This window comes from Carassius carassius, chromosome 30 (genome assembly GCF_963082965.1).
Source record: "Carassius carassius chromosome 30, fCarCar2.1, whole genome shotgun sequence".
NCBI lineage: Eukaryota > Metazoa > Chordata > Actinopteri > Cypriniformes > Cyprinidae > Carassius > Carassius carassius.
The window spans coordinates 8,761,849-8,788,017 of record NC_081784.1 but is presented as its reverse complement, the minus strand read 5'-3'; the positions used below and the strand labels follow the sequence as shown (position 1 = coordinate 8,788,017).

At 37.1% G+C, this 26,169-nt stretch overlaps 1 protein-coding gene across 1 annotated transcript; it reads right to left on the bottom strand.

Annotated features, from left to right (window-relative positions):
* Positions 1 to 681: 681 nt before the first annotated feature.
* Positions 682 to 5,093, bottom strand: LOC132110557 (uncharacterized). The gene is made up of 4 exons (XM_059517268.1): positions 4,066 to 5,093; positions 3,381 to 3,450; positions 2,806 to 2,983; positions 682 to 842 (listed from the first exon to the last, which is right to left on the bottom strand). Exons 1-4 carry the CDS (start codon positions 4,858 to 4,860, stop codon positions 683 to 685), a joined length of 1,203 nt encoding a protein of 400 aa, XP_059373251.1. The 5' UTR covers positions 4,861 to 5,093; the 3' UTR covers position 682.
* Positions 5,094 to 26,169: the final 21,076 nt, after the last annotated feature.

Here is a 26,169-nt window from a genome sequence, read left to right as displayed (position 1 = left end):
ATGATACTTTTTTTCAGGATTCATTGATGAATAAAAAGTTTAAAAGAACAGCATTTATTTAAAATATAAATCTTTTCTAACAATACAAGTCTTTACTATCACTTTTAATCAATTTAACAAATCCTTGCTGAATAAAAGTATTAATTTCTTTAAATAAAAGAATTTTTTTTTTAAATTTACTGACCCCAAACTTTTTAACATTAGTGAATATTGTTACAAAAGACTTCTATTTTAAATAAATGCTGTTCTGTTTTTATCTTTTTATTCATCAATGAATCCTGAAAAAAGTATCTACGGTTATAAAAAATATTAAGCAGCACAACTGTTTCCAACATTGATAATAAATCATCATATTAGAATGATTTCTGAAGGATCATGTGACACTGAAGACTGGAGTAATGATGATGAAAATTCAGCTTTGATCACACGATATAAATTACATTTTACTACATATTCACAGAGAAAACAGATATTTTAAATTGTAATATTTCACAATATTACAGTTTTTTCTGTATTTTTAATCAAACAAATGCAGGCTTTATGAGCATAAGAGACTTCTTTCAAAAACATTAAAAATAGTAATGCGTCCAAACTTTTGGCCTGTACTGTACCTATATTATTAATTATATTATTATTATTATTATTATTATTATTATACCTTTTATCAGAACCTCACCTGCATCTAGTCAGTTAGCAAATAGAACTCAGTGAAGTCCCTGATGAAGGAGATTACATGGGGGTTCATGTATGAAGTCTTCCGCTTCACCACTCTCCCAGTCGTCTTGCTCATCTGCTCCTTTGCAGTGCACTTGTTGGAGTCAGGATTAATCCTGACAAAAAACCTATGAACATGAGTATAGGAGTTAGGGGGTGGGACAATATGTACATGTTAATGAGTAACTGTAAGAGCAATGTAGAATCATACATGAAGGCCAGCTGACAGAGGCATTTCACATCACAACAGGAGTAAGACAAGGCTGTTTACTTTCTCCATTACTATTCCTCTACAGCTGAGATGGAAAGAGCTGGATACAGATGGCAAGATCTGGATGAACTGGCACTAGTGTTGGGCGATATGCTCCATTTTCAAATCGTCAGCCTGTGAGATCGCCGATACACGATATTATCGTGAGGGGGCAGGGCTTATTACTTTACTCATTCATTTGCTTATTATGCCTAATTACTTTGTTTTATATATCATAATCCTTTTCTATTTTGCTAGCAAAGGTGGAGTGTTTATTAATAAATCAGGTTATTTCCTGGTAGTGAGGTAAAAACATAGCCTAATCATTTGTGTATCTGATTCCATTTATTATGTCTGTTGTGATGTTAAATAAAACATTAAAAACAGAAGAGCATTTCAACATGTCAGCGGGAAAACTACGGACACATATTATCCTCTCAGATCACAGATCCAGCACTGTACTTCTACACGAGATAACACATTTTTATAATTTCTTAAGTCAAGAAAGAGTCTGAGTTTGATACATTTCCTCCTCCTTATAGCTACCGCGAAAAGCTCGCTCTGTCTGGATGAGTTTTAATGCATTGTATAAGGACGCTTTCATATATCATATGCACGCTTCAAAAAGTACAAAGAAAGCAGGTTAATGGGTTTACATTCCGTGAGAAATCGGGGTAAGGGGCAAAAATCTAGCTGTGTCGATTGGTTTATGCTTAAGCTTATGACTTGACTCCGATAAAGGAAAACAGGTTAATGGATTTACAAGACTACATACAAATAAGATGAGTTTTGTGAGTTATCAGCGTATTGTGTGCATGTAAACGTGCTCGGCTTATTAAACATAATCGGGTTAAGAACGTGTATGTAAACTCGCGCACTTATAAGTAAAAGTGAAAACAAAACTTACCGAGATTTCGGCATCTGTCGCTGCATTAACGGCGCATTCTCTCAGAGACGAGGAATCTACCTCAACAAAAGCTGATAATGGTAGTCTATCAACTATCTTAATTTACTGGCTTAATATTGCTCTTGTAGGCCATACATTAACGACAAAATGACAAAATTAAGTGAAAAAATGAAAATAATTCTTGTTAACGAAAGGATGTAGTTTTGTAGTCAGGTTTAAAAACATTTTCATTGAGGAGTGCAGGTTATTTGGTGATGTCGTTATGAAATAAGTAAAGGCAAATGAATTGTAGGTCCTAATATTAATTTAATAATAATACCCTTATAATAATAATAATAATAATAATAATAATAATAATAATAATAATAGTAGTAGTAGTAGTAGTGTAATAGCCTACATTAATGGGAAAAAAAAGCCAATTATTGTCTTGGTAATACGCCATCAGCAATATTTTTGGCTATCTTCGATGCATGATACTATCGTCTATCGGCACAACACTAGCTGGCACAGAACAGGGCAAAGTGGAGAAATATTGTCAGTGGCCTATGCTCCTTCTCGGAGTAACAGGCCTAAGGAAGTAATTAAGTAATGACTAACTGGTTAGCAAATCACAACTGTTTATGGGACATAAACCACTCTCCTTGTTTGTTTTTTCAGGGCAAATCATATTCCCCAGCCATCTACATCCTCTCAATTTCTCCCAAAGGTTTTTATGTTAAAAGGAATATAGTGTGTACATGCCCTTAGCCCAACAGCCCTTCTGTTCTATAATAAAGCATTCAAGTTTTAAGAAGGCTTCAACCTACACTATTTAGATACTCAGATACTTTAGATAACATTTTAAAGGAAGGTGATTTTGAACAGCTTTTCAATTGTCAATTTGCTGTTACATTTCAATCTATCTTTCAATCAAACTATATAAAATAATAAATACCTCTGAACAAACTCCAGGGTTGTGCTGGCTTCCACCTGATACTCTAGGTTGAATACATAGTAACAGGCGAAGAGAGCGGCCAAGGCAGTGGTGAAGTCAGCCAGGTGAGCACCAGGTGGGATTACGACCCTCCCCTCGATCGACAGCATCCATTTTTTTGCAGTCAGGATTGTCTCTCCTTAGTAAAGAGTCATTACAAAAATTATATTTCATAGCAATACATTCTATAAATGACTTGCTTCACATAAATGATTGTAAAAACAGGGCAGGGAGCATACATATCTCCCAAGCAGTGCATTAAGCAGCAGTAACTGGGTTGGTGATAGATAAACAGAAAGTGACACATACATAGCAAGCAATCTGAAATAGCAATAACGACATCAGAGATGGCTACTAAGGATGAGAGAGTACTCCGCATAACTTAAGTTTTTGACGTGACTGTGCTGTTCCTGACTGGTGCAGAGGCAGTGAATGACACGACACAAACTGCATTCACTAGTTTTTTCCAGACTAGACTTTCTTTGCTTGTGCCCTATATATTCAAAGGATTCGTTAACATCGAATGTGAAATTTACCGAGCATGATGATCCTTGGAGTGATGGGGAGAGACAGCTGGGCCTCTGCGTCTGTGGGAGTGGTAGTCACCTACGAATACCAGCAAAGATAAGAGTTACTTGAAACAAGCTAGACAGTATATTATCTCTAGGATAGAAAAAGCTTTTTGAAATTTGTTGATAAGGAAGCCATATTTTTTGTTGCTCCGATGGTTTGTGCATGTTTACACCCCTTGGAAATAAGAAAATTAACCAAGTACCACACTAACCTTATGCCAGGCTACATAAATTTTCTCTTAATTAAAATATTGTGCACACAGTGGACAAGAGTGACTTTACCCAGCATGCTCTACAAAAGAATTGAGATAGAAGCTTGCACCATGTGGGTTATAGTTTGAGGTGAGGTCTATCAATGAAAAAGTGCTAAACCACCAATAACAAAGGTGCCCTCTAACAATATACCTGGCCTGAAACCCATTACGTCAAACTATTAACAATACAAACACCTAGGAAGACAGGATTGCCAGACGCAAACCTGCATTTACTTGAACCCAAGTACAAGATGGCATTGGGGGCTCACCAACCTGCAATACAATTTGGGGGGTGTAAAATGATTCACTCTAATCAGGGAAAATGATTCTTCTGCGATAAATGTGACAATTGCTGAAAACTTTAAATAAAAGATTTAAGTAATTAAGGAACTTACATCAGCAATGAGAAAAAGTGACTCCTCTTGCTCTTTGAAGTGTGCCAACATCACAAGCATCGCTGCTAGGCCATCAGTTCCTTCTCGGTCCTTCTTTAGGGCTTCCTTCAGAACAGCTCTTACTTCCTTCCTCCACCTTGTAATCTGACTACTGAAGAAATCCAGGAGTCTTTTACCCTTTTTGTCCAAATCTTTGCTCAGTCTTGTGTATAGTTCAACATTGGTGAGAGTGGTGAAGTGGGACAATAAAAACTTTTGTGAAAAGAGAAATGGCCACTCTTTACCCACATCCAGAATGCTTGGGGAAGGCTTTGCGTTGATGTATTCACGCTGTTTGGCATAAGTGATTGCCATTAGGTCTTCTACCCTTCCTCTCTCAGCGCCCTTGAGACCCTCTCGGCTGAATATATCCAACATCTCAAGCTTCTTTTCCTCTAATGATGCTGATGTTTCCCCATCTGGATAGTCCTCTGGCTGCCAACGAACACACCCATAACTGTCGACTCTTACACATGTAGCTACTGCTGGCTGGTCATCATCACCATCCTCATCATCTCTCTGGGTGCGTTTGTGCTTCCTCAGACGGGAAAGAGTGTTGCCTCGATTCAAATATTCTACTCTGGTCTTGAGCTGATTTATAACGCTGAAATACCCACATCCAATTAGCTCCCCCTCTTCATTTTTGTCTAAAAAGCTATTTGGATATTTTTGAGTTATGGCTTTTGCCACTACCACGCACTCTCTGCGAGTAGGGTTCAAGGAATGCTCTCTCATTGCATCAACGGTGACTCTCATCAAGTGTCTGCGGTCATCCGGAGCTGGCCTCTCACCAGCATCTACTGCTCTTCTAAGAGTGGGCCTCACTTTGTTCCATGGCACCTCAAAACTGTTCACCCATGCAGAGATGGGACTGATGGGTGATATGGGGCATGTGCTGGAAGAGGCAACTGACAGTGGCTCAGGCAATGAAGGGCTCAGCTGGGGATTGGCAGGACCTGCATTACACACGTATGAGTGAAAGCACAGAATAGTCAGGTGAAAATCAAAAAAAAAAAGGTTTCTCAGTGGTTTACAGTAGTATCAGATGTACTTAAAAACATACTAAAAGTTTACTAAAGTTTGACTCCAAGAAAGGCCCCATTTTCAAAATCTTTTAATCTAAATCTTTTTCTTTCAGGTGGGTCAATATAAGGTTAAACCTCAACAAAATTGATACAAAAGGTTTTTTTTATGGATTCTGGTACAAAATAACATACTAAAAATCTATTAAAATCTGACCTTGGGAAAAGGGTGATTTTCAAAATGGCCACCAAAATGGTTGCCAGGAGGTTGAAATGGCTATATCTCAATTACTAATCAGCCTAGATGGGTGATTTGAGGTCAACTGATGGTCAGAACAAACAAGAATATTATTGAAGAAATTATTATAGAAATATTTTTGATGATCTGCTTTTTTCAGCCGCATTGCAGGTGTATATTAAAATCAATGCGTTTTAATAAAGAGCAAATGCAATGCATGACTATGTGATCTGCATGGATGGGGGAATATGGGAAATATCTTAAATGGTTTTATATCTCATCAAGAGGTCATATGCTTTAACACCACTTAATCATCAGGCCATTTTCTCAAAATTGCAATGGGCCTACTGTCCTTCTCTAATGTATATCACAACATCAAAATTACTTGCAAAGTAAATTAATTTATTCAAATTGCATTAGAGGTAGCGTAAAATTGTATGTAGGAAAATTAAGACCGGTTTAAAATTATTTAAGACATAGAACTCAATACTTGAGTGAATTTAAGACTTTTAAGGCCTAAAATTTTGATTTTGAAATTTTACTTTTTTTTTGTACTTTTTAAGACCCCGCGGAAACCGTGTGTACACTAACATCCCCGAGGCCTACAAGGCCACACCACTCCCCCACCTGGGTCAGTCTGACCATCATGACTGCTTTTGAAGTCATAAATCTGTGATGAAAAACCTCCCATCTAATAAGCTGAAATCAGAGAATTTGGACTTTTTTTCTTTACAAAAATTATGACTGAATTATTGCTGATTAAATTTAATTATTAATTGTTGCAGCTCAACTAATATGTTAATTAAAACAACTGTAATCTCACCACCTTTCAAGGAATGAAGAATCTTTCTGCACTGAATGGGTGTGAGAAGATGTTTGATGTCATCTTCTTGAATGAACTGCAGATCATCTGGTCCTTCAACACCTACTTTCACCAGCTCATTGACCAAAGTTTCAAGTTTCGCTTCATCTAGCTGTGGTAGCACGGTCTGTATTGCCTTCTCAATAGAGTCCATTACTCATTCTTCTGAAACACAGAATGATGCAGAGCAACAAGATTAAGACCAAATTGATTATATACAGAAAGAGGGTAATAATCTGCAAGCTTGTCTACAGTCAAACACTGATACTGTGCTTCTGAGTTGCTTTGTAAGCAATAAACACCAAGATCCACAACAGGCACAGACTGATACTGCTGTACAACAAAATGCACTGCTGACTCATTGATCAGTATCAACAGTATTTTCCCAAGTAGATACCCTGTGTCATTTTGGTCCACTACAACAGTCATGCCTCTTTTGTACAGAGTGCCTTTGAAAGTGACAGAGGGTGTTTCAATAGTGTGTTCTGGGCGGAGACCCTTGAGACTGACAGCTCTCTGAATGCCAATCTGGTACAGTTGGTCATCAAATTTACTTGGTTGGCCCATTTGCAGAGTTGGTGGAAATAAGCTACCAGCATGTAAATATGCTTGTAGCAACTGGTGTCTTTCTGCTAAGGTACTGCAGAGGTTTTTAAAGTTATGCAGTTTCCTTGCACACTGCTTAAAATATGAGTGCTTGCTTTCAAAGCGCAATGTCCACAACCTAATGAGGGGACCAAAATGAAGAATGAGTTCTGGGTAATGGACAAGATAGTGGTGTTTGGGTTTTAGTGTCTTTTCTGGGAATGTGTCAGTTCTTAGCTGGATGTATTCTTCAATGAGAATCTTCAGGTATGCTACTTGGTTGGTATGGATCTTGGGTGCACATATCAAATCCACAAAATCTCTGAGCTTTAAACACAACTGCCACACCTCGTCATCAAGTGGATTTTTGATTCGGTCTCCAACCAGAATAGGAAAGAGACGTAAGAGGCACCAGTTTTGAGCAGCATGCCCTCCCAGCTTCTCCCCATTAGTTTTGACCTCACATGGCTTGTTATTTGCATCACTGCCTAGGTATGTGAACTGTGATATAGTCCGATTCAGTTGACCATAGGTGAAGTGCTTGCCCACTGTCACTAAGTGCTTAATGTACATAGCAAGATCAACTGAAACAACCCCTTCAAATAGGTCATGACCCAGGCATGGAGGGAGTCCTGGCTGGCAAACATGATAATATTTCAACTGATTGAAAACGGAGTCAAACTTTATTCCACTGTTCATTTCCTGGTCTACCTGTGCCACACTGTTTTTGTAACTCTCTATGGTTCTTTTAGGACCAGATTTGGTGGGATCTGTTTGAAAAGACACTCTGTCTATGACACAGTACCGGCAAAAATGTGTGCTTTTACTGAAGTTTTCAGTAAACCCGCCAATACTGTGTGATCCCAGATTATCTCCAGTAATGGCAATCACAGAGCCTTTTACTTTCTCATCACCATATTCAATTCCATTTTCCTCCATTTCTTTTAAGTCACTGACTAAAGTGGAGAACACTTTTTCTTGTCCAAAAAATTGGAAATCCTCCTCTCTGCACAACATAACAAGTTGCATTGGATCAATGGAAGACCTGTTGTGTGGTGCAATCTCTGCAAGTGTCATGTACATAGCCAGTATTTTGTGTTTTTTTCTGCCTGAGCCCAGTGGGTTCGCAACTTCGAAAGAATCCTGATACAAGATGACAGACAATGAAGATGGTGCAGCTCGTAAAAGTATATTCTCTTTAATGTTTCTACCATCTCTCACATCTTCCAGAACATTAGGAGTTGTTTCAGTGTCAGCTTTAGCTTGGGCATACTGCTCTTTAACAGAGTTCTGAGTGAGGAGTGACTTTATTGTATCCTTGATGGGCACGTACTGATAGAACCTCTCTTTGCCTTTAGCATCAATGCCCAAATAAGTCTTAGCTGGCTCAACATAGCTAAATCTGCTCTTAAAGAAGGTTTTACGGGTTTGATCGGTTCTAAACACCCCTTCGTTGCACATTTTCAGAAGGTTATCTTTTGAGAGATCATCAAGGAGCCTCTTAATATCACTTTCAGGGACATTCAGCTTTGTTAACTCTTCATGCATCCTAGACAAAAGATGAGTCAGACCAGTGTTGTGCACCTCTTGTATTTCCTCTATTAAGGTCTGAATTGTACTGGCTGGTAACAGCATTTTAGCCTGCATTCGGAGATAAAACATGGCCAGATTGTTCATAAAATCATCTGTGTCCACTTCATCATTTGTGTTATTATCGTCGTCAAAGGTTGTCTCAAAAGTGTGATCTAGTTCACTGTCTGCTGACATATTCAGGCAGGCACAGGTGATGTTAGTAGCACTGGTAGAACTTTGGCTAATACATGGAGAACTAGATATATTCTTGTGTTTCCGATTCAAGTGTGAGGCAAAGGATGAACGGACACGAAAATGTTTTAAACAATTAATATAGGGGCATGACACTTTTGTGCCATCTTTAATATGCCATTGAAGATGTTCACATAAGCTGGAAAAATTTGCTGACACATAGCTACAACCTTCAACAGTGCAAGCCAAATCCACTCCATCAATTTGCCTTTCAAGTCCTGGTTTAGCTGTCTTCTTGTGAAAGCGGTACATGTGGCTTTGAACGGCGCCACGTGTCACAAAAGTGGCCAAGCATTCTGCTATGCCACATGGAAATCTAAAGTTAGCTCGATTTCTGTGTATGCTCAAATGACGAACAAATGCAGTAATTGAAGCTGTGGTGAAATTACAGTGCTTGCATTAGTAATTCATTTTGATGGCAAGCTAACTAGTTATACTCCTAGCGCTAGCTGGATACCTGTGGCTCAGCACAGCCTGACAAGGGTGGCACAGAATTTTTTTTTTTTTATTTTGCTCCTAAAATGATAAAGTGATGGTAACATTAATTTACTTACTGATTTTCTGGAGTCCCGACAAGCATTCGGTGGAGGATCCGCGATTCCAGGATGGAAACTCCCGCAGAGGCCAAGGGCGGGAAAAAAATCACTCACTGTAGCACTAACGTTAACGGCTGTGGAGACGTCTCCGTAGGATCTCTCACTGATACGTTTTCGCTGAATTCCTCTCAAGAAAAAGTGAAATAAATCAACACAAAGACGAAAAAAATGAATATAATCAGAAAACAAAGTATTGTGTAAAGAAACCGAAATTTGACTACTATTATTGATTATTCACGGAGCTATTCTGTCACTAACGAGTCAGAATTGCAAGTGCTGCGTTCGCGCTTTTCCCCAAAGATTCTAGAGCTTTTTAGACTGGGTAAACCCCGCCCATTCTGCTGGCTATCTCGTTTAGTTTTTGATAGTTACCCAGCAGCTGTCTGGTAAATTTTTTTATTTTGGCTGTATGAATAATTCACAAAAAGATTACCGATTGTCTCCAACGCCAATTGTTGCACATTAAAGTATAAAAATAGATTTAATTTCGCTAGCTCAACACAAACATTGGCCAGAGTGAGATCCAATTAAAACTGGTGTTGTTACCTTGTTGAATTGATTGGCCGATCACGTTATTCGTTGAACCGGTGTCATTCTGAAGCTATGAGTCTACAATGTAACTAAACATATGACACATAAATGTAAAAGCAAAAAAGCTATTCAAACGTAATATTATTATTAAACATGATATCGATAGAGAAGTGAAGTGGCACCTTTGCTCTTTTCATTTTATTAAACTCATTTTTTATTTATTTATTCCTTTTTCTCTAGGTATGGTTTTCATGTGATCAGTTAAACATTGTAAAATGTTCATTATATACTCTTATTATATAGTCTGAACATTTCTCTTGATATTATGTTAAAATGCATATAATCATTACAAAAGTGTTCTCCATTCCAGAGTAAATGTGGTTTGATAGAGACAATATTTTTTAGCATGGATGTAACTGTAATTTTTTTTTAACAATGTCAGACATACAAAAAAATATTTAGTAGTGCCTTTTTTAAAGAAGTAATGGCAAGACCATGGTACATGTAAACAGAAAAAAAGAGTAGTACTATACTCTGTTTTTTTTTTTTTTTTTTTTGTTACGTCATTTATTAGTTTTATACTTTAGGCATTTCTGTATATTTTGGATCACGTTTAATGTGTTTCAGTGAAGTTTATGTACATTTATTTATAAAATTAATGTTGTATATTGTTGCATAGTTGCATTGTAGACTCATGGCTTAAAAATGATGCCAGTTCAACGAATAACGTGATTGGCCAAATCAATTTAAAAGGTAACAATACAATCTTTGATTGGATCTCACTCCGGCCAACGTTTGTGATCAGCTAGCGAAATTAAACCTATTTTTATACTTTAATGTGCAACATGTGGCGGTGGAAACAATCGGTAATCTTTTTGTGAATTATTCATACAGCCAAATTTAAACAATGATCCTCATTGGATAAATGTATGAAGCCCATTTCCGCCAGTGAAAGAAAAAAAAGATAAAACTTAGGTTGTAAAATACAAATCCCATGGTACGCCAGAGTTAAAAGAAAGATAAGATAAGATAAAAAAGGAAAAATACAGTAGTTTACTTTGCTATTTACAGTACTATAGTGGCTATATTGTGATTTTTTTACAGTAATGCTTTGACTACTGTGATTTCAACTGTAATGCTTAGACTACTGTAATTTTGTCATGTGGACAAGGTTTTACTGTGAACTTCACAACATTCTACTGTAAAAATCATATACAGTAATGTTACTGTGAAATCTAAAGTAAATAACTGTAGATTTCACAGCCATTTTTTACAGTGTAGGTAAAAAAAATAAATTAATTAATTTAAAAAAAATACATTTAAGTGGAGCAATAAATGTGAATTTTTCCAGGATAAGGGAAGTGCAAAATATCTTATGAAAGAAGATAAAGCTACCATGCTGACTAAACTATTATATAACATAATGAATCTGAGGAAGGATGGGGATAGGGCACAGTCTGTCTCACAACAGATGTACTCACCTGAAATGACTGAAAGACTCCACAGAGAATGCAGTGGAGTTACTCAACAAGAAGAGCCCAGACTGTGGAGGACATTCAGACAAATGGTTGAGCATATAGACACAGCATCTCACAACAGACAGCTGTTTCTAACACATGGCAATAACAGCACACTAATTAAAACAAACATGCCATTAGAAAACAATACAAATCACCAACATTCAGATCAAAATGAGAGAGCAGAATGCAAAAAAGACTAGTAAACATGATTGCAACATGCCTCAATGAACATGGAAATTAAACCCTTTTTACAGCAAATTGTCTTTGTTCTAATACAAGTTTAAAGAGATCGTTCACACAGAAATAAAAATTGTCATAATTTACTCATTGTCATGTTGTTCCAAATCTGTATGACTTACTTTCTGCCATAGAACACAAAAGGAGATGATTAGCAGAATGAACAAACTGTTCTTTTCCAAAAAAATTAAAATGGAAGGGGACCAGGGGCAAAATAGCTCCATAAAGGTGGACCTTCTGGAGCCATGCAATAGCTTTGTTTGTGGACAAACAAATACAATTTAAATCACTATTCAATAAAATCTTTCCTTAAACATATGGTGATTATAGTTTACTTCCACAATAAGAAAACAGCAGCTGAAGCATGCTATAAGGACATTACTTTTAGGTTTCACTTAAGACAGAAGTCATACAGGTTTATACTGTAAATGATGAATGATCAAGTTTAGACATGTCAAATATGTTCAAACAAGCACCTCTGAATGTACGCTAATGGTGCGATTTCAATTTCAAAAGATTAAAATGTATATATTTTTGTAAGCTGCCTTTGAAATTCAATTTCTCTGAAAAATCTGAGGTAGACGATTTGTGAGAATCCAAAATTGGGAGGTTCTCCAAAATCCCTTTCTGTTCAGAAAATTGGATGTCTAATGTGGCTATTCTTAAATTGAGAAAAAGAAGCAAACATAGACATAACATTTCATGTTGTTCACTTAAGTTTCCATAATCTATACTGATAAATAACAATTCCAAACAGTGGCTTGTTTTACATCTTATTAACATAGTAATTCGCTCATAAGATTCATCTGTGCACAAAATATCAATGGAAAAAGCTCTTGAGGAAGATAGTTTATGCAAGGAATCTTCAAACTATTAAATGCCATTGTAAAATATGGAAATTAGCAGCTTGTCTGAGTAAAATCAAAGTTCTGCACAACAGAAATAACTGAATGGTGCCGCGGAGAGCTCTGTAAGGCAAGTTAACAGTTGTTTGTGAGCGTAAGAATGGTTCATGCAGAGAGAAGGCACTGTAATCTCAGTGCACAGAAGAGGAAACAGCTGCCGTCTAACTTTACAATGAGAGACTTAACAGGCTGGAAATATTTCATTACCTGTCACAGCAGTGAGAGACAGAGAGAGGGAGGGAGAGTTAGAGAGGGTGTCAGGGGCTGGCGGAGAAAGTAAGACAGGAAGTGGAGGGATTTATAATTTTAGCTTTAGGGTAGAGAATATGTGCCTGTTTGAAGAAGAAAGCTCTTGTTCTACCTCACATGAAGGAGCACACAGCCAACTGGCACAGCAATTACAGCTGAGAGCGGTTTCTGATGACAGCAGCATTTTAATGCATATTTTTTTTTACAAATAGCTTCAGAAGAGGTTGTGTTTCTCTCAAATTAAGGCTGCTTCCTGAGGATGGTTAAAATGGAACATAGTGGCTTTTCCAAGTTGTATGTTCACCCCTGACAAAAACAGAAATTTAAACATATATATGGTGGAAAATACAACAATGATTAAGCAACATCTGTTAATTAAACACTACTGAAACATAACTTTTCCAGGGGACTGTAAGCTTTCGATTCTTCCTGGAGCAGATGCCCATTTCTCTCTTTTTCTCTTCCCTCTTACTGGGGTGAGAAAAAAAACTAATCTTGCCTCTATTAATGACTTCCAAGGGGTGACAAAGCCCTTGAGAGGCCTGCATCAGATGGATTCGGGCCATGGTTGCTGTGGAAATTACTATCATTTGTTGTAAAGGAATGGCTTCAGATGCCACCATGTCTAAAGAGGGGAACATTGGCAAATTGAAATTGGTGAAAAGGAGACTGGTATGGCTCTTTCACTCTCTTATAAGTCTCCTTCGTTTTAGTTGGCTTTTCTCTTTCTTTCTTTTTTTTTAACCTTACACCCAGAATAGATCTAGCCTGTTTTGTCTGATTCTTGAGGTTTTACCCTTTTTGAAAGGTTAATCCCACACATGCACTTCAAACCCCCATTGCACTCTATCTTTTTCATCTACCAATTAACTGCGGGTCGGGTTGCTTTGTCCACTAGAGTTTTAACCTCAGTCATGTTTGGCTGTTCTGGAAGTGCCACGAGTCTCACTCTGAGATGAGAGTCGCTCTGGTGGACATGTACAAGCATAGAAGCAGTAGGGCGGGACTGTTTCACTCCAAGGGATTGGGAATGCAGAGAGGAGATCTGAAGTGGCAAGATGCAGACATACTTAAAGAGCCCATTTGAATTTCACTTAAAACCAGAGGGTTTGACATACTTCATATTTTCTATATTTTCTTCTAAATTTGTTTGCTTGTACAGTTAAAGTTCAATGATAAATTGATTGCGGCTCTAAAATCTGATTGAAAGGAACCAATTTTAAGCCTCTGTAAATAACAGAGCTAATAAACAAAACTGTACCTGTATGTATAAATATACACACACACATATTTATATACAGTACAGACCAAAAGTTTGGACACACCTTCTCATTCAAAGAGTTTTCTTTATTTTCATGACTATGAAAATTGTAGATATATGGAATTATATACATAACAAAAAAGTGTGAAACAACTGAAATTATGTCATTTTCTAGGTTCTTCAAAGTAGCCACCTTTTGCTTTGATTACTGCTTTGCACACTCTTGGCATTCTCTTGATGAGCTTCAAGAGGTAGTCACCTGAAATGGTCTTCCAACAGTCTTGAAGGAGTTCCCCGGGAGATGCTTAGCACTTGTTGCCCTTTTGCCTTCTGTCTGCGGTCCAGCTCACCCCTAAACCATCTCGATTGGGTTCAGGTCCGGTGACTGTGGAGGCCACGTCATCTTGCGCAGCACCCCATCACTCTCCTTCTTGGTCAAATAGCCCTTGATGCCTTCAGTGTGACTCTACAATTTTCATAGTCATGAAAATAAAGAAAACTCTTTGAATGGGAAGGTGTGTCCAAACTTTTGGTCTGTACTGTATATAAAATAAGCCAATATGTTCTGTCTTTAACTGTTAAGTTTTGTACATAACCTACAGCCAGGCTATACAACTATATTACTTGGCAAAGGAATTGCTTATTGTTATTTAAAAATTCAACAAAGATGTGTTAAACTGATCAAACATGACAGTAGAGACACTAAATGTACTTGTTACTTTTAAATTGAAGAAAAAAAAAATCAAACAAATGGTGTACTTTTTAACTTTCTATTCAAAGAATCCTGAAAAAAAACTAACATTTTCAACTCTGAACACTGAACAAAAATTTGTCACAGATCTTACAAAAAAAGAGGGAGAGAGAGACATTACAGTTTATTACCCTGGGTCAGAAGATATGGCTGGGTCACCTCCACCACCCTGATTGCACACCTTGCTACTGGGAGCGGCATGAGTGTGATGGTTCCTGTCTGGTTCTTGAACATACAGAACATACGAGATGAGTTCAACTGCACGTTAGGGTGCGGCTTATCTTTAAATGATAGACAACGACCCCTGTGCTGAACCGCTCTTTATTAATGCAGATTAAATAGGGCATTTGGGAATCAAGTACCACACCAATACACTCTTTTCTGAGAGTTAACAGATTAAAGGAGATGAGATGAGATGGATTGGGGCTGGCAAGAAAGATGATGAGCTAAACCATCTGAGAAAAAATCAAAACAAATACAATGAAATGTTTGAAGAAGCGGAAGGAGTATAAAACATTTAATTGTGAAGAATCAGAGCAGAGAAAACAGTGTGTGTGTGTGTGTGTGTGTTGTTTATGGCTTTGTCTTCATGCCCCAAGGCCAAGCAGAATAATATCTGGCTTTGGCTACATGTCGAAAGGTTGGGGGAATGGGGATGCTGGGAGAGAGGGAGTGATGTGAAAATATGAAGAAAACACCATGAATCATTTAGATCACTATGGGTCCATCTCAAACTCTCAAAGACTTTGCCAAAGGAAACAACATTCTACCAAACCGATGTCACAACAAGGAAATCACAATCAATACATTACATAATCAAACAATAACACCACAAGACATTTGGCATTTGAGGTATGATAATTACAATTTATAAAAGACTTGATTCTAATGTAGTAGAGTGAAAGCTGGAGTTTGATATCACAGATATTTGAGTAATTCACAAAAACATTGTATAGGGATATGCTAGTAGACAACCTCCCAGAAATTAAATATTGTAAGGAAAATTTGAAAACGTTAGCCATCATAATTAGGCAGGAGGGATTTAGGGCAGTTGTGATCATGTGACAGTTTCTTACAAACTGCAACTACAAACGTCACATAGTATCACGAGAGGTTGCATCAAACTCTGATAAGTGATAAAACAAATAATGCTAAACAGAATAAATAAAAGACAATTTTGAATTTGCCCACCGAAGATGTGGTATTCATACGCCCAAGCCCTCACAGCATGTGAAAAATGTAAAAATTGTGTCACTATTCTATGCATCACTTGTGATTAATGAGGTGATATACGTAGAGCAGTGTTGACGTTTCGATTAAAAATCATTACACTCCAATACCTACACTCCTCATCATACATTTTAAAAGTCACACTTAAATCAGTATTCACAGGGAAAATCCATTGGATTTGGACTGGATAGGGTGGTGGGGGGGGGGGGGGGCACATCTAAATATGTATTTAATTTGAACAGGACTGTAATGATAAGCAGAAAAATAATTCTGCTTTGCGGGATGTCTTTTTTCCCTTAAATATGGAAGCAGGTATCCATGTTATGCCTCTTATTTAATTTGTTAGATTGGTTATGGTCTAGTTGGTTAACCACCAAAACTGGGTAAAGTCAATCCACCCGGAAGTTTAAGACAGTTACGAAGACAGTAACGAAACCATCTGGGTAGACCAGCACACCAGCATCCAAGAACATCATATGCAGTTTTTTTTTCCAACAGGGATACCTACTGTAACTAAGGTACTATATCTCACAATGCAATTCAGCTTCTAAGAAAAATGATGGTCATTGGTTTAAATGACAGAATTAATTCATGCAAATGTTTTATTTTAGACTTCAAATTTTTGTAGAGTCTCAACAAAATAAACAAAACCATCTACTATTCATTTTAATTCCTATATTTTCTTAGGGTCTAACTTTCCACATTGTATGCAAACATTACTTAAATGGTAGAAAGTGTCATGCCTCATCAAATAAGTACTCCGTATTTAATAATCTGTGCTTTCACCGGGGAACACACTTCTGTTTCCAATACGAGAGAGGAAATAATGACAACAATCCACCTGACTTTTTTGTTATTTTAGAACTTATTATCTCAAGTTTGCATTCATTTAATTTTATTGAGAAAAAAAAAGTACACAGGGAAAGAGTCGTACAGCTTTAGAACAATATGAGGATGAGTAAATAATGGCATTATTTCCATTTTTGAGGGAACTGTTCATTCAAGGCACCTTAAAATAATCAATCAAATAACTTTACCTGCACTCTATTTTTTGTTTTAACAAATGTGGGCTTTTTTCACCTCATCTGCCATTCCTTCCTCATTCTCTGCCTCTTCATCTATTTCCACCTCATTGACAGCAGCAAACGGAGCAAAATCCTTTTCTCCTAACGAAAAGGGAGAAGCATTGATTGTGTGGAGGGTCCTCTCTCCACTTAATTAAATGAATTCTTCCAAGACTTCATTAGATGAGAGAGAGAGATTGAAAGAGAAAGAGAGGGAGAGGCTGGGAGATAGATAGGCACCATGTCGGCAGATTAATGTACTGTCTCGCTTTTTCAGAGAGAGAGATAGAGAGAGAGAGCGAGCAAGCCTGGGAGCAAGGTACCTTCTGCCCCTGAGAACTTTTGAAACATGGTGTGTGTGGTGGCTGTAAAATTACATGCACTCTAAACTTCTGCAGCAAATGAGATTTGGCTGGCATTTAAAAGCTCATAATAAAACCGCTAATTTATTTCACTCTCTTGGCAAATTAAAGGTGGTTCTGGTGCCCAAGATTTATTTGATGTACTGAATGTGGTCTGAAAACAAGGCAGATGCACCGGGTGAAGATTAAAAAGAGCTCTAAATATATACGGGTTGAGAGATCAAGAGAGGATAAGAACTGCAAAATGGTGCACTGAATATAAAGAGAGAGAGAGAGAGAGAGAGAGAGAGAGGGGAGATAGAGCAGGAAAAAGCATGATTGACTGTCAAATAGGGCAGTATTAAAGAACAATAACAAAGAAGAATTCAAAATAATGCTTATCCACGCAAAACTTTATGTCATAATGATAGGTTTTTGAGGTACAAGGGCACAAATTTGTTTTATGTTCCTACGATGTTCGAATGTGTCAGAATTGTTTTAGTTACTAATATGTACTGAGGTCTATGTTGTCCAGTTGTTGATTTACCAATGAAATCTTATATTGCTTTTTGTTTCATGGCTTGATATGGTTCTCAGATTGATGTGACATCCCTTGAAGAAATGCTACATTATCTATTCCGCTTCATCAGGTATATGCTGGACGTGCGCAGAGCTCAGTAAAGGAATACTTAATTGTTGCCATTTGTTGTTCATTTACATCCCATTTTAATATCTGAATTTATTTCACACCTTTCCAGGGCTGAAAAAAAGAGAATGTATTGTAATCACAACACAGCAATTAAACAGTTGTCATGCATAATTAAAAAGTGGATTTTAATAAACATTGAAAGTGATAAAGAAGCGAGAGGAAGAAAAATGAAATTCAGAGAAATAGGGAGGTTGGGGGGACAACAGAAAGACATTTAATATATAAATAAATGCTCTTCCAGAGCCATCTCAAGACAGGAATGGGAGCTTGTGTTAGTGTCTGTGTGTGTGGCTCCGGGGATTTGATGCATCTTCTTTTTTTTTTTTTTTCGAAATGAAAACAAATGGCACAATCGACTGGAAGATAAACTGCTCTTGTTAGGCCGCCATATCTGTCATCAATCCTCTCTATTCCCTTCAGTTCTGTTTGAGCACTCCTAAATTAACAAACGTGATGAGGCCATATCACCTCACCAACTGCCGAAGACTGGGACAGCCACTGGATGGAAGCAAATTCCCTCTCTCACACCTTCTTTCTCTTTCTGTGAGTCCACTATTAAACCACGTCTCCGACCGCTGTCCCCTCCTCACCCACCCTGTAACCAATCTACAACAGCAAAGCTGCATAACTTTGCATTCCAAATCTGCCTCAGAAAGCGAATTAAGATTCTGTTTACGTTCCAGAGCTAGAGAATTGCCATCACTTTCTAAAAGCATCAATTTACTCATGTGAAGCAGCGAATCAACTAAGTTAACCCTAAGTGTGCTCAAAGTGTGAAAACTGAAATAGTCAAAAAAGACAGAAAAGACATTTTTCAAGTTCAAATAAAACTGATATCTATCAAAATATCACTTACTATATTATTATATATGATTAAAATATATCTTTAATTCTTCCATTAGTCATTATATATATGCAGACAGACCAATATATATATATATGTATGCATAGACAGACAGACAGATAGATAGATAGATAGATAGATAGATAGATAGATAGATAGATAGATAGATAGATAGATAGATAGATAAATAGATAGATAGAATGGGAATAGAAAATATAACCCCCCTTTAAAATAATCACATTTTGTTGCTCTACAGCCTGAAGACAGACACAGTTTTTGTTTTATCTGGAACAGTTTTTACACAGTTATCTTATTTGTTTATTTCTGCCAGACATATCATTTAGTGTTGAGGCCAAATAATTAGTGGGAGGGGGATATGTATCTAATACATACATAGATTTGTATGTATTTACATCTAAATACTGATATGCAGATAGACCGATAGATACATATACTGAAAATCTAAGCAAATTATCTGTTCTCTGTCCAAGATGCAATATACAAAAGGCCTTATAAAATCTTAATCTTTTTCCAAATCCTAAAATTTAAAAAACTTGGATTGTATAATGAAGACCTGCTCTGCTCGTTCACACAAAGACACAGGGACTTCACATTTAAACAGCAGTCTTTTGTGGTTTAAATATTTACAGACATACATAATTGCAATTTAAGTGTACAGCCCTACTTTTGATTTATTCTTCCAAATTGTGACATTATACATTGCACAGTAATTCAATTTTTATGACTAGATTTCGCTAGTGATGTTTTCCACATCACAGAAATCATGAGACTGTACATACAAGCTGAGGTAAAACTATTCTTAGTGATGACCTTTCTGAACAGTCCCGCTTCTACCTTAGTAAGGGATCTAAACAGCTGGCATTTTATGTGCAAATAACTCTTAATGGTTCAATGGCTAAAGTTGATGTCTTCAAGATGCCATCACACTCATCAAAAACAAGTAGAATAGCTTTAGCCAGTTTATAAAACAATCCGAGGTCCTGACCGCTTGCATCCTTGCTGTTTGTGAGTCATATCGAGACAAGTATCCATCTTGTGGACATCCTTTGTTTTGTTTTGGTTTGTTTTCATGTCTGTTAGCATTCTGTTCATTTTGTTCAACACACCCACTGAGACCATGCCAAGCTAGCAACTGGAAACCCAACTGAACAGTGATGGAAAGAATTACAACATGGTCATTAATTAGAGCACTGGATGCTCTGAGATTAATCTGCCATATGTGACTAATCAAAATCTCTTAATTAAGGACTGTAGCATTGTCTCATGATGAGCCTCAACGGCACACTCCAGGGCTGCTTGAATTAACCTGTTATATACCCCTTTTTTGCACTTTATTCAAAGTTCTTGATTCACCAGCTTTTCGATCAGGTTTATGTAGTATAAGGCAACATGCTCTGAAAATGCCTTTGGCACGTGTTAATTAAAGCTGACCTCATATGTAATTCCCCTGGAACTGCTTCCGTTTACAACAGTGAGTGCAAGCTACTGTAGATTCAAGTGATTATTACATTTTGAATATACATATTTTTCTTACAAAAACACATTGATTCAGTACAGGAGGCCTTCGTTCAACTCCCGGAGCCGTGTGAGACACTTTTTTTTATGGAAGGGCACTTTTTATTTCACGTCTTTTGGACTGAAGCAATGCAACACCTGCTAAGTGCGATGCACTTTTTTTTTTATTGGAAGGGCACTTTTTATGTCACGTCTTTTGGACTGAAGCAATGCAACACCTGCTAAGTGCAATGCACTTTTTTATAGAAGGGAGCTTTTTATTTCACATCTTTTGGACTGAAGCAATGCAACACCCGCTAAGTGCAATGCACTTTTTTTATGGGAGCTTTTTATTTCACGTCAACACCCACTAAGTGCAACGCTATAGAAATTGAAATATCAAAGACAATTTGTTAATAAAACTCCGACTAGATTCATCTAAAAGAAGAAAGTCATATACATCTAGGATGTATCGGGTTGAGTAAAACGCAACCTAATTTTCATTTTTGGGTGAACTAACCCTTTAAGATCCTAAAGGCCTCTTTTCAAATAAGTATTTGGCAGATTACTATGAACTGGCTATGTTATCCACCAAATAGCATGAAAATACCCACAAATCTACAGAGCACATTTCTTTCGCAGAAAGGAACCTTATTACATTGAAGAATCTCCACTTTGATCACTCAGAAAAACATGCATTTAATCATCATGTATGGCAATCACTCTAACTGTGCATAAACACACACTGGGTGGCCACTGAAGACATGAGGATGATTGAGGAAGAGAAACCGCAAAGCACGGTACGCATAATCTCAGTTAATACTTCTTCACCAAGAGAAGCCATTTTAATCATCTGCTGCACAAACCCCCCTCCCTTCACTCTGCCACATGTTGACTTCAACATCATTAAAGCAGTTTTTATGGTGGCTGGATGACATAGTCATCTAAATAGCTTGAAAATTAAATATAAACCATGGGTAGACTTTCTTTTGTTTATTTCACTGCTTCAAGTCCATGTGGAGGAGCAAGAAACATCAAAGTGCTACAGTGCCATCTTTTGGTTCCGCCTTTTCACCTGAACACTTAACCAAATCGAAACAATAAAATGAAATGTAATATGACAACATTATCTAATACTTTAGAAACACAAGTACTAAAGTTTGTCCCACATTACTTGTAAAGTAAATATCAAAAAATCGATTTGAATTGCATTTGATTGTGGTACTTTATTTATCTATTCTGAATTGTTCATTTTCATGTGTTTCACTGTCTGCCATCAGTATAATATGATAATTACACAAGACAACAGATGCTTAATATGCCAATGCTAGCCAATGCCGAAAACCATAAAAACAGCCATCATCTGCGTTTTGGGGATTGCAAAATCGCATTGCATTTTAAAATGTTCTGCTTCTCAGTCAAGATCAGAGGAGGACCCAAAAAAAGTGAGCTTTGAGATCTGTGTCTTTGTTCTTCTCTTTGTGGGCTGTCTCTTTCTCACAACAACACTTTCCCATCAAAAAAGAAGAACAAGCATTTGAGAGATGAACACTCTCATTATGGTGGGACTTGAGAAAACAGCCCTGGAGATGTGCTATTTGAAGTGATTATCTGCAATTAAATTCAGCTGATGCATCAACGGCTCGTCCCGATGCTGTTAGGTGGCTTGGCGAGGACAGAGCAGAAATTTACAGAAGCTGACAACAAATTGGTCCCTGGACATTTCCTCAACTTTCTTTCAACCCTAACACGTGCACACTTATTTCAATTGGCTAAAAGTGGGTTGGTCAGAAAGACAGTTGGCATGCTGGCATGGCAGGAAGTGAGTAATCGCTAAATAGAGGTCTGTGCTATTTGGCCCTCTGTGTCTTGTGTCTTGCTGTCTGGACTGGAGCAGATGAGCAGCTAAAAGCTCAGAGAGTATGCGTGGCCATCTGCCATCTCTGTTTTGCTTTTTGGATGTGTATGTGTGTAAATGAGACATGGAGGGAGGAGATGTGATGCAAAAAAGAAAGAGAGAGAGAGAGAGAGCGTAAGAATCTTTTGCTCTCCTTCCTCCTCTATCACGGACTCTTTCCCTGTCTCCCTATCTGCTGTCACACACATACGCACAGGAGAAAAACAGAGGTAACAGACTCTCATACCAATGAGCTAATGTTGTGACATTCTGACAGTTCCAGCTTGTGCCCTGAAATTGACCCCCAGACTTCAGCTACAGTCTGAAAACCTCCATTTACAACACCACAGGCTGCTATACAGCACCCCATCAAACACACAACCAGCCAAAGGCAAAAATGTTGCAAAACAACTGCACTTATCAAGAGCAACACTGCCACCTGTCAGTGGGAAATATACCAGCTGCCGTTAAATGTGATATTTATAGAAGAATCCAACTGTTATTTATTGCCACACAATCAGGGCCAGTTGCACTTCCACAACTTTTGACATGGAATGGCGGCATGAATTTATTAGGGTACAATCTCACTGGAGCTACCTGGGGTTAAGTGTCTTGTTCAAGGGCACAGTGGTAATGACAACTCATGGGGATTGAACCATCAAACCTTCCCTAACCACATCACATCATCATATAACACTATTGTACAAGAGGAAAAACAGATCAAGGAGCACATTATTAGTTGAGGTGTATGTCGCAGTGTATGTGTAAAAATTATTATTTACAGAAAAAGCAATATAGCAAGTATTCTTTACTTTTGAACAGAATATTATACTGTGTAAATTGCATTGATTTTTTTAAAGATGTGATCTTTATCAAAGGACAATCTGACTAAACTAATAATTCCAATAAAGACATTAAGAGATCATTGACAGGGCAGGATTAAAAAAGTGAAACTTACAATAGTACAAAACACAGTTTAAGCAGACTGAACTTCAAATTCACATGAAATTGAATAGTGCATTTACCCTGACTAAGTTTGACAAGACATGACACATTCCATACTTAAACCTACTGTACATCCCTAGAAGCAATTCAGCTCCATGTACTACACCACAGCTCTGACTAGCGGCAGAATATTTATTTGTCAAATATACCAAGAACATACAGAATACTTGACCCTTTTTCACTGCACAGTTAATAGGACAAAAGCATTAGATCAAAAATCTGTGTGTATGGCATTGTAGGTTATTTAGTTAATTAACCAGCGATGTCGTCCTCTCTATTAAGAAGCACATGGAGCCACAGTGCTGCACAGAGCTAAAATGATATTGTTTTTCCACCTCACAACAACTGCCACAGTTTACACAGAATGCTTTCAGAGAAGAGCAGACTAGATTCACTGCAATCTTTCTCAGATCACATTGGATAAACAAATTAGTTACAGAGGTAGAATGCTGTTCTCTTGCAGCTACAGTGGATTCTTGAAAAGAAGCATGCAAGCTGTGAGAGCTTAGTAATATCAAATGATCAAACCTGTTCTCCATTTTGACTGAAGGTGTATTGTATATTTTTATGGTATAAAAAGTGCCACATACAGGTTTGAGAGTAAATTACAGAATTGTTATTTTGGGGTTTTCCTGTGAACTCCTGTGACATTTTATTTCATCACCATTTCCTTAAATTAATCTTTGAAAGGAAACTGTAAAGGCATTTTATTAATGTGTGCAAGTTACCAACCCCAAGAATATTGTGGATTTATTTCCAATGATTAGCCTGATTAATTCTGTCACTTCCTGAACTTGAGGAAAGATTCTTTGCATTATTTCTACAAGATAAAAATACATATAAATGTGTCTACTGGGTTGTGATGGTAAAGCATATGTAAATATTAGTGCCACAATTGCGATCAATATGAATGCATATTTACATCCAAACATAAGAGGAAGAGCAGCATAATATAAAATTAAAATAGAAACAACAATGCTGCTACTGACCTCTTCTAACACAAAGGATTTTAATTATCTCCTTAAATCGGCATTCATCATACTTAAACAGCTATGAGATGCGGGCAAATCAAGGAGTGATCTGCTGCAATGCTCAGTTTTACCCAACTTTTAATCACCAGAAGATCCGCTCAAGTATTCTGGTGATATGCAGAGAAATTGAGACACTTACTCTCCTCCACACTCCACCCTGAAGACTGTTCAACTGACACCATCTGAAAGGAAGAGGACTAAAGCATTTAAGTCATGTGACCCTTGAGAAACAAAACAAAGGCTGTAAATACATCTTAATGGTGCACAAAACATCTGTACACATTTCCAGACCATAAAAGGCTGTAACCGATGTTAGCTCAAAAGGCATGCATAGACTTCACAGAAGTATGTCATTTGGGCCATTTTGACGTAATATTTTCGGTGTTTTATGATTTGGGAAGCACTAAACCTTGCATAGGAAAATTGCTCAAAGGTAACTTAGTTATTTTGTCATTAGGGAACTGCCAACATTGCTTAGGATACAGAAAAGTTCACTCAAATTAGACAATTGTTAATATACAGTCATGGCCAAAAATATCGGCACCATTGGTAAATATGATCAAAAGCGGCTGTGAAAATTAATCTGTATTGTTAATCCTTTTGATCTTTTATTTAGATGAAGGAATGGTCTCTGATCTCTTGTCAGGTGTTCTCTAACCTCATCAGACATTATAGCAGAAAATTTAGTGCCGTTAAACTGGCAAAAGTATTTCAAAAAGTATTTATTAAAAGGTTGCAATTAACTGTGGCCAATGTGTATTAGAGAAAAACATTTATTTAATTAGGATACTTTCCCTCATTTTAAATTATCATTATCCAATAAAAGGTTAGATCTTTGTGACTTTATTTTTTTTTTAATAAAAGATCAAAAGGATTAACAATGCAGATACATTTTCACAGCCTTTTTTGATAATATTTACCAAGGTTGCCGATATTTTTGGCCATGACTGTGTATATATATATATATATATATATATAAATACATACTGAATTCTTGACAAATCCGAGCATAGTGTGAGCCATTAATGAGGTCTTTTCAGAAACTCAAGAAGAGACATACTGTATGTGAGAATACTACAGTCATATTCCTATTCTCACAAGAGTAATAAGAAAAGCTGGAGATCTCCATCTCATTGGTGTCTAAGAGATACTGAGATATTAACGAGATCTCATTTGTGATTTTTTTTTCATTCCTACAAACTAATCCTGGCATACCATATACTGATAATATACAAATTGATATTCAGCCTGTGATGTCTCAGGAGGATGAAGTCAAATCACCTGATTTCCTGCAGACAGCAGCGCTTTCAGACGGACAATTTCAGCTCGCAGGTCTCTGATAATCTTTACATTGCTGTCCTCATTCACAGTGGGCTTGTTTAAAATGTTCTTGGCTAGGCTGGCATAACAAAGCGTGTTCAGAGTTTCGCTACAGTTTATGTCAACAGGTGAGATGGCTGGAGTAACAGAAAAGATAAAGCAAAATGAATACTTAATACATAATAAAGGCGAGAAATATAATTGAAACAGAATATTAAAAAGTAGAACCAGCAGACCAATGTATAAAGGCGCAATGTGACAATCTTAAGTGTTGATCTTAATGAAAAAAAGTCTGCCACCTTTTCGTAGACCTTTTTTGGAGCTTGAAAGCCCAAATGTAACTTTTGTTGTATGGAAAAAGCAGCTTGAACTTTCTGCAAAAGCTTATTTTTCATTCCATCACCAAAAGACAGATCAGCTGTGACAATAGAAATACAGAAATAACAAAGAATACTCACCTAACAAAAAAATAAAAGTTCATGTAATCTTAACCTGATACATAGATTTTGGTAACTTTCTGAAGGTTGT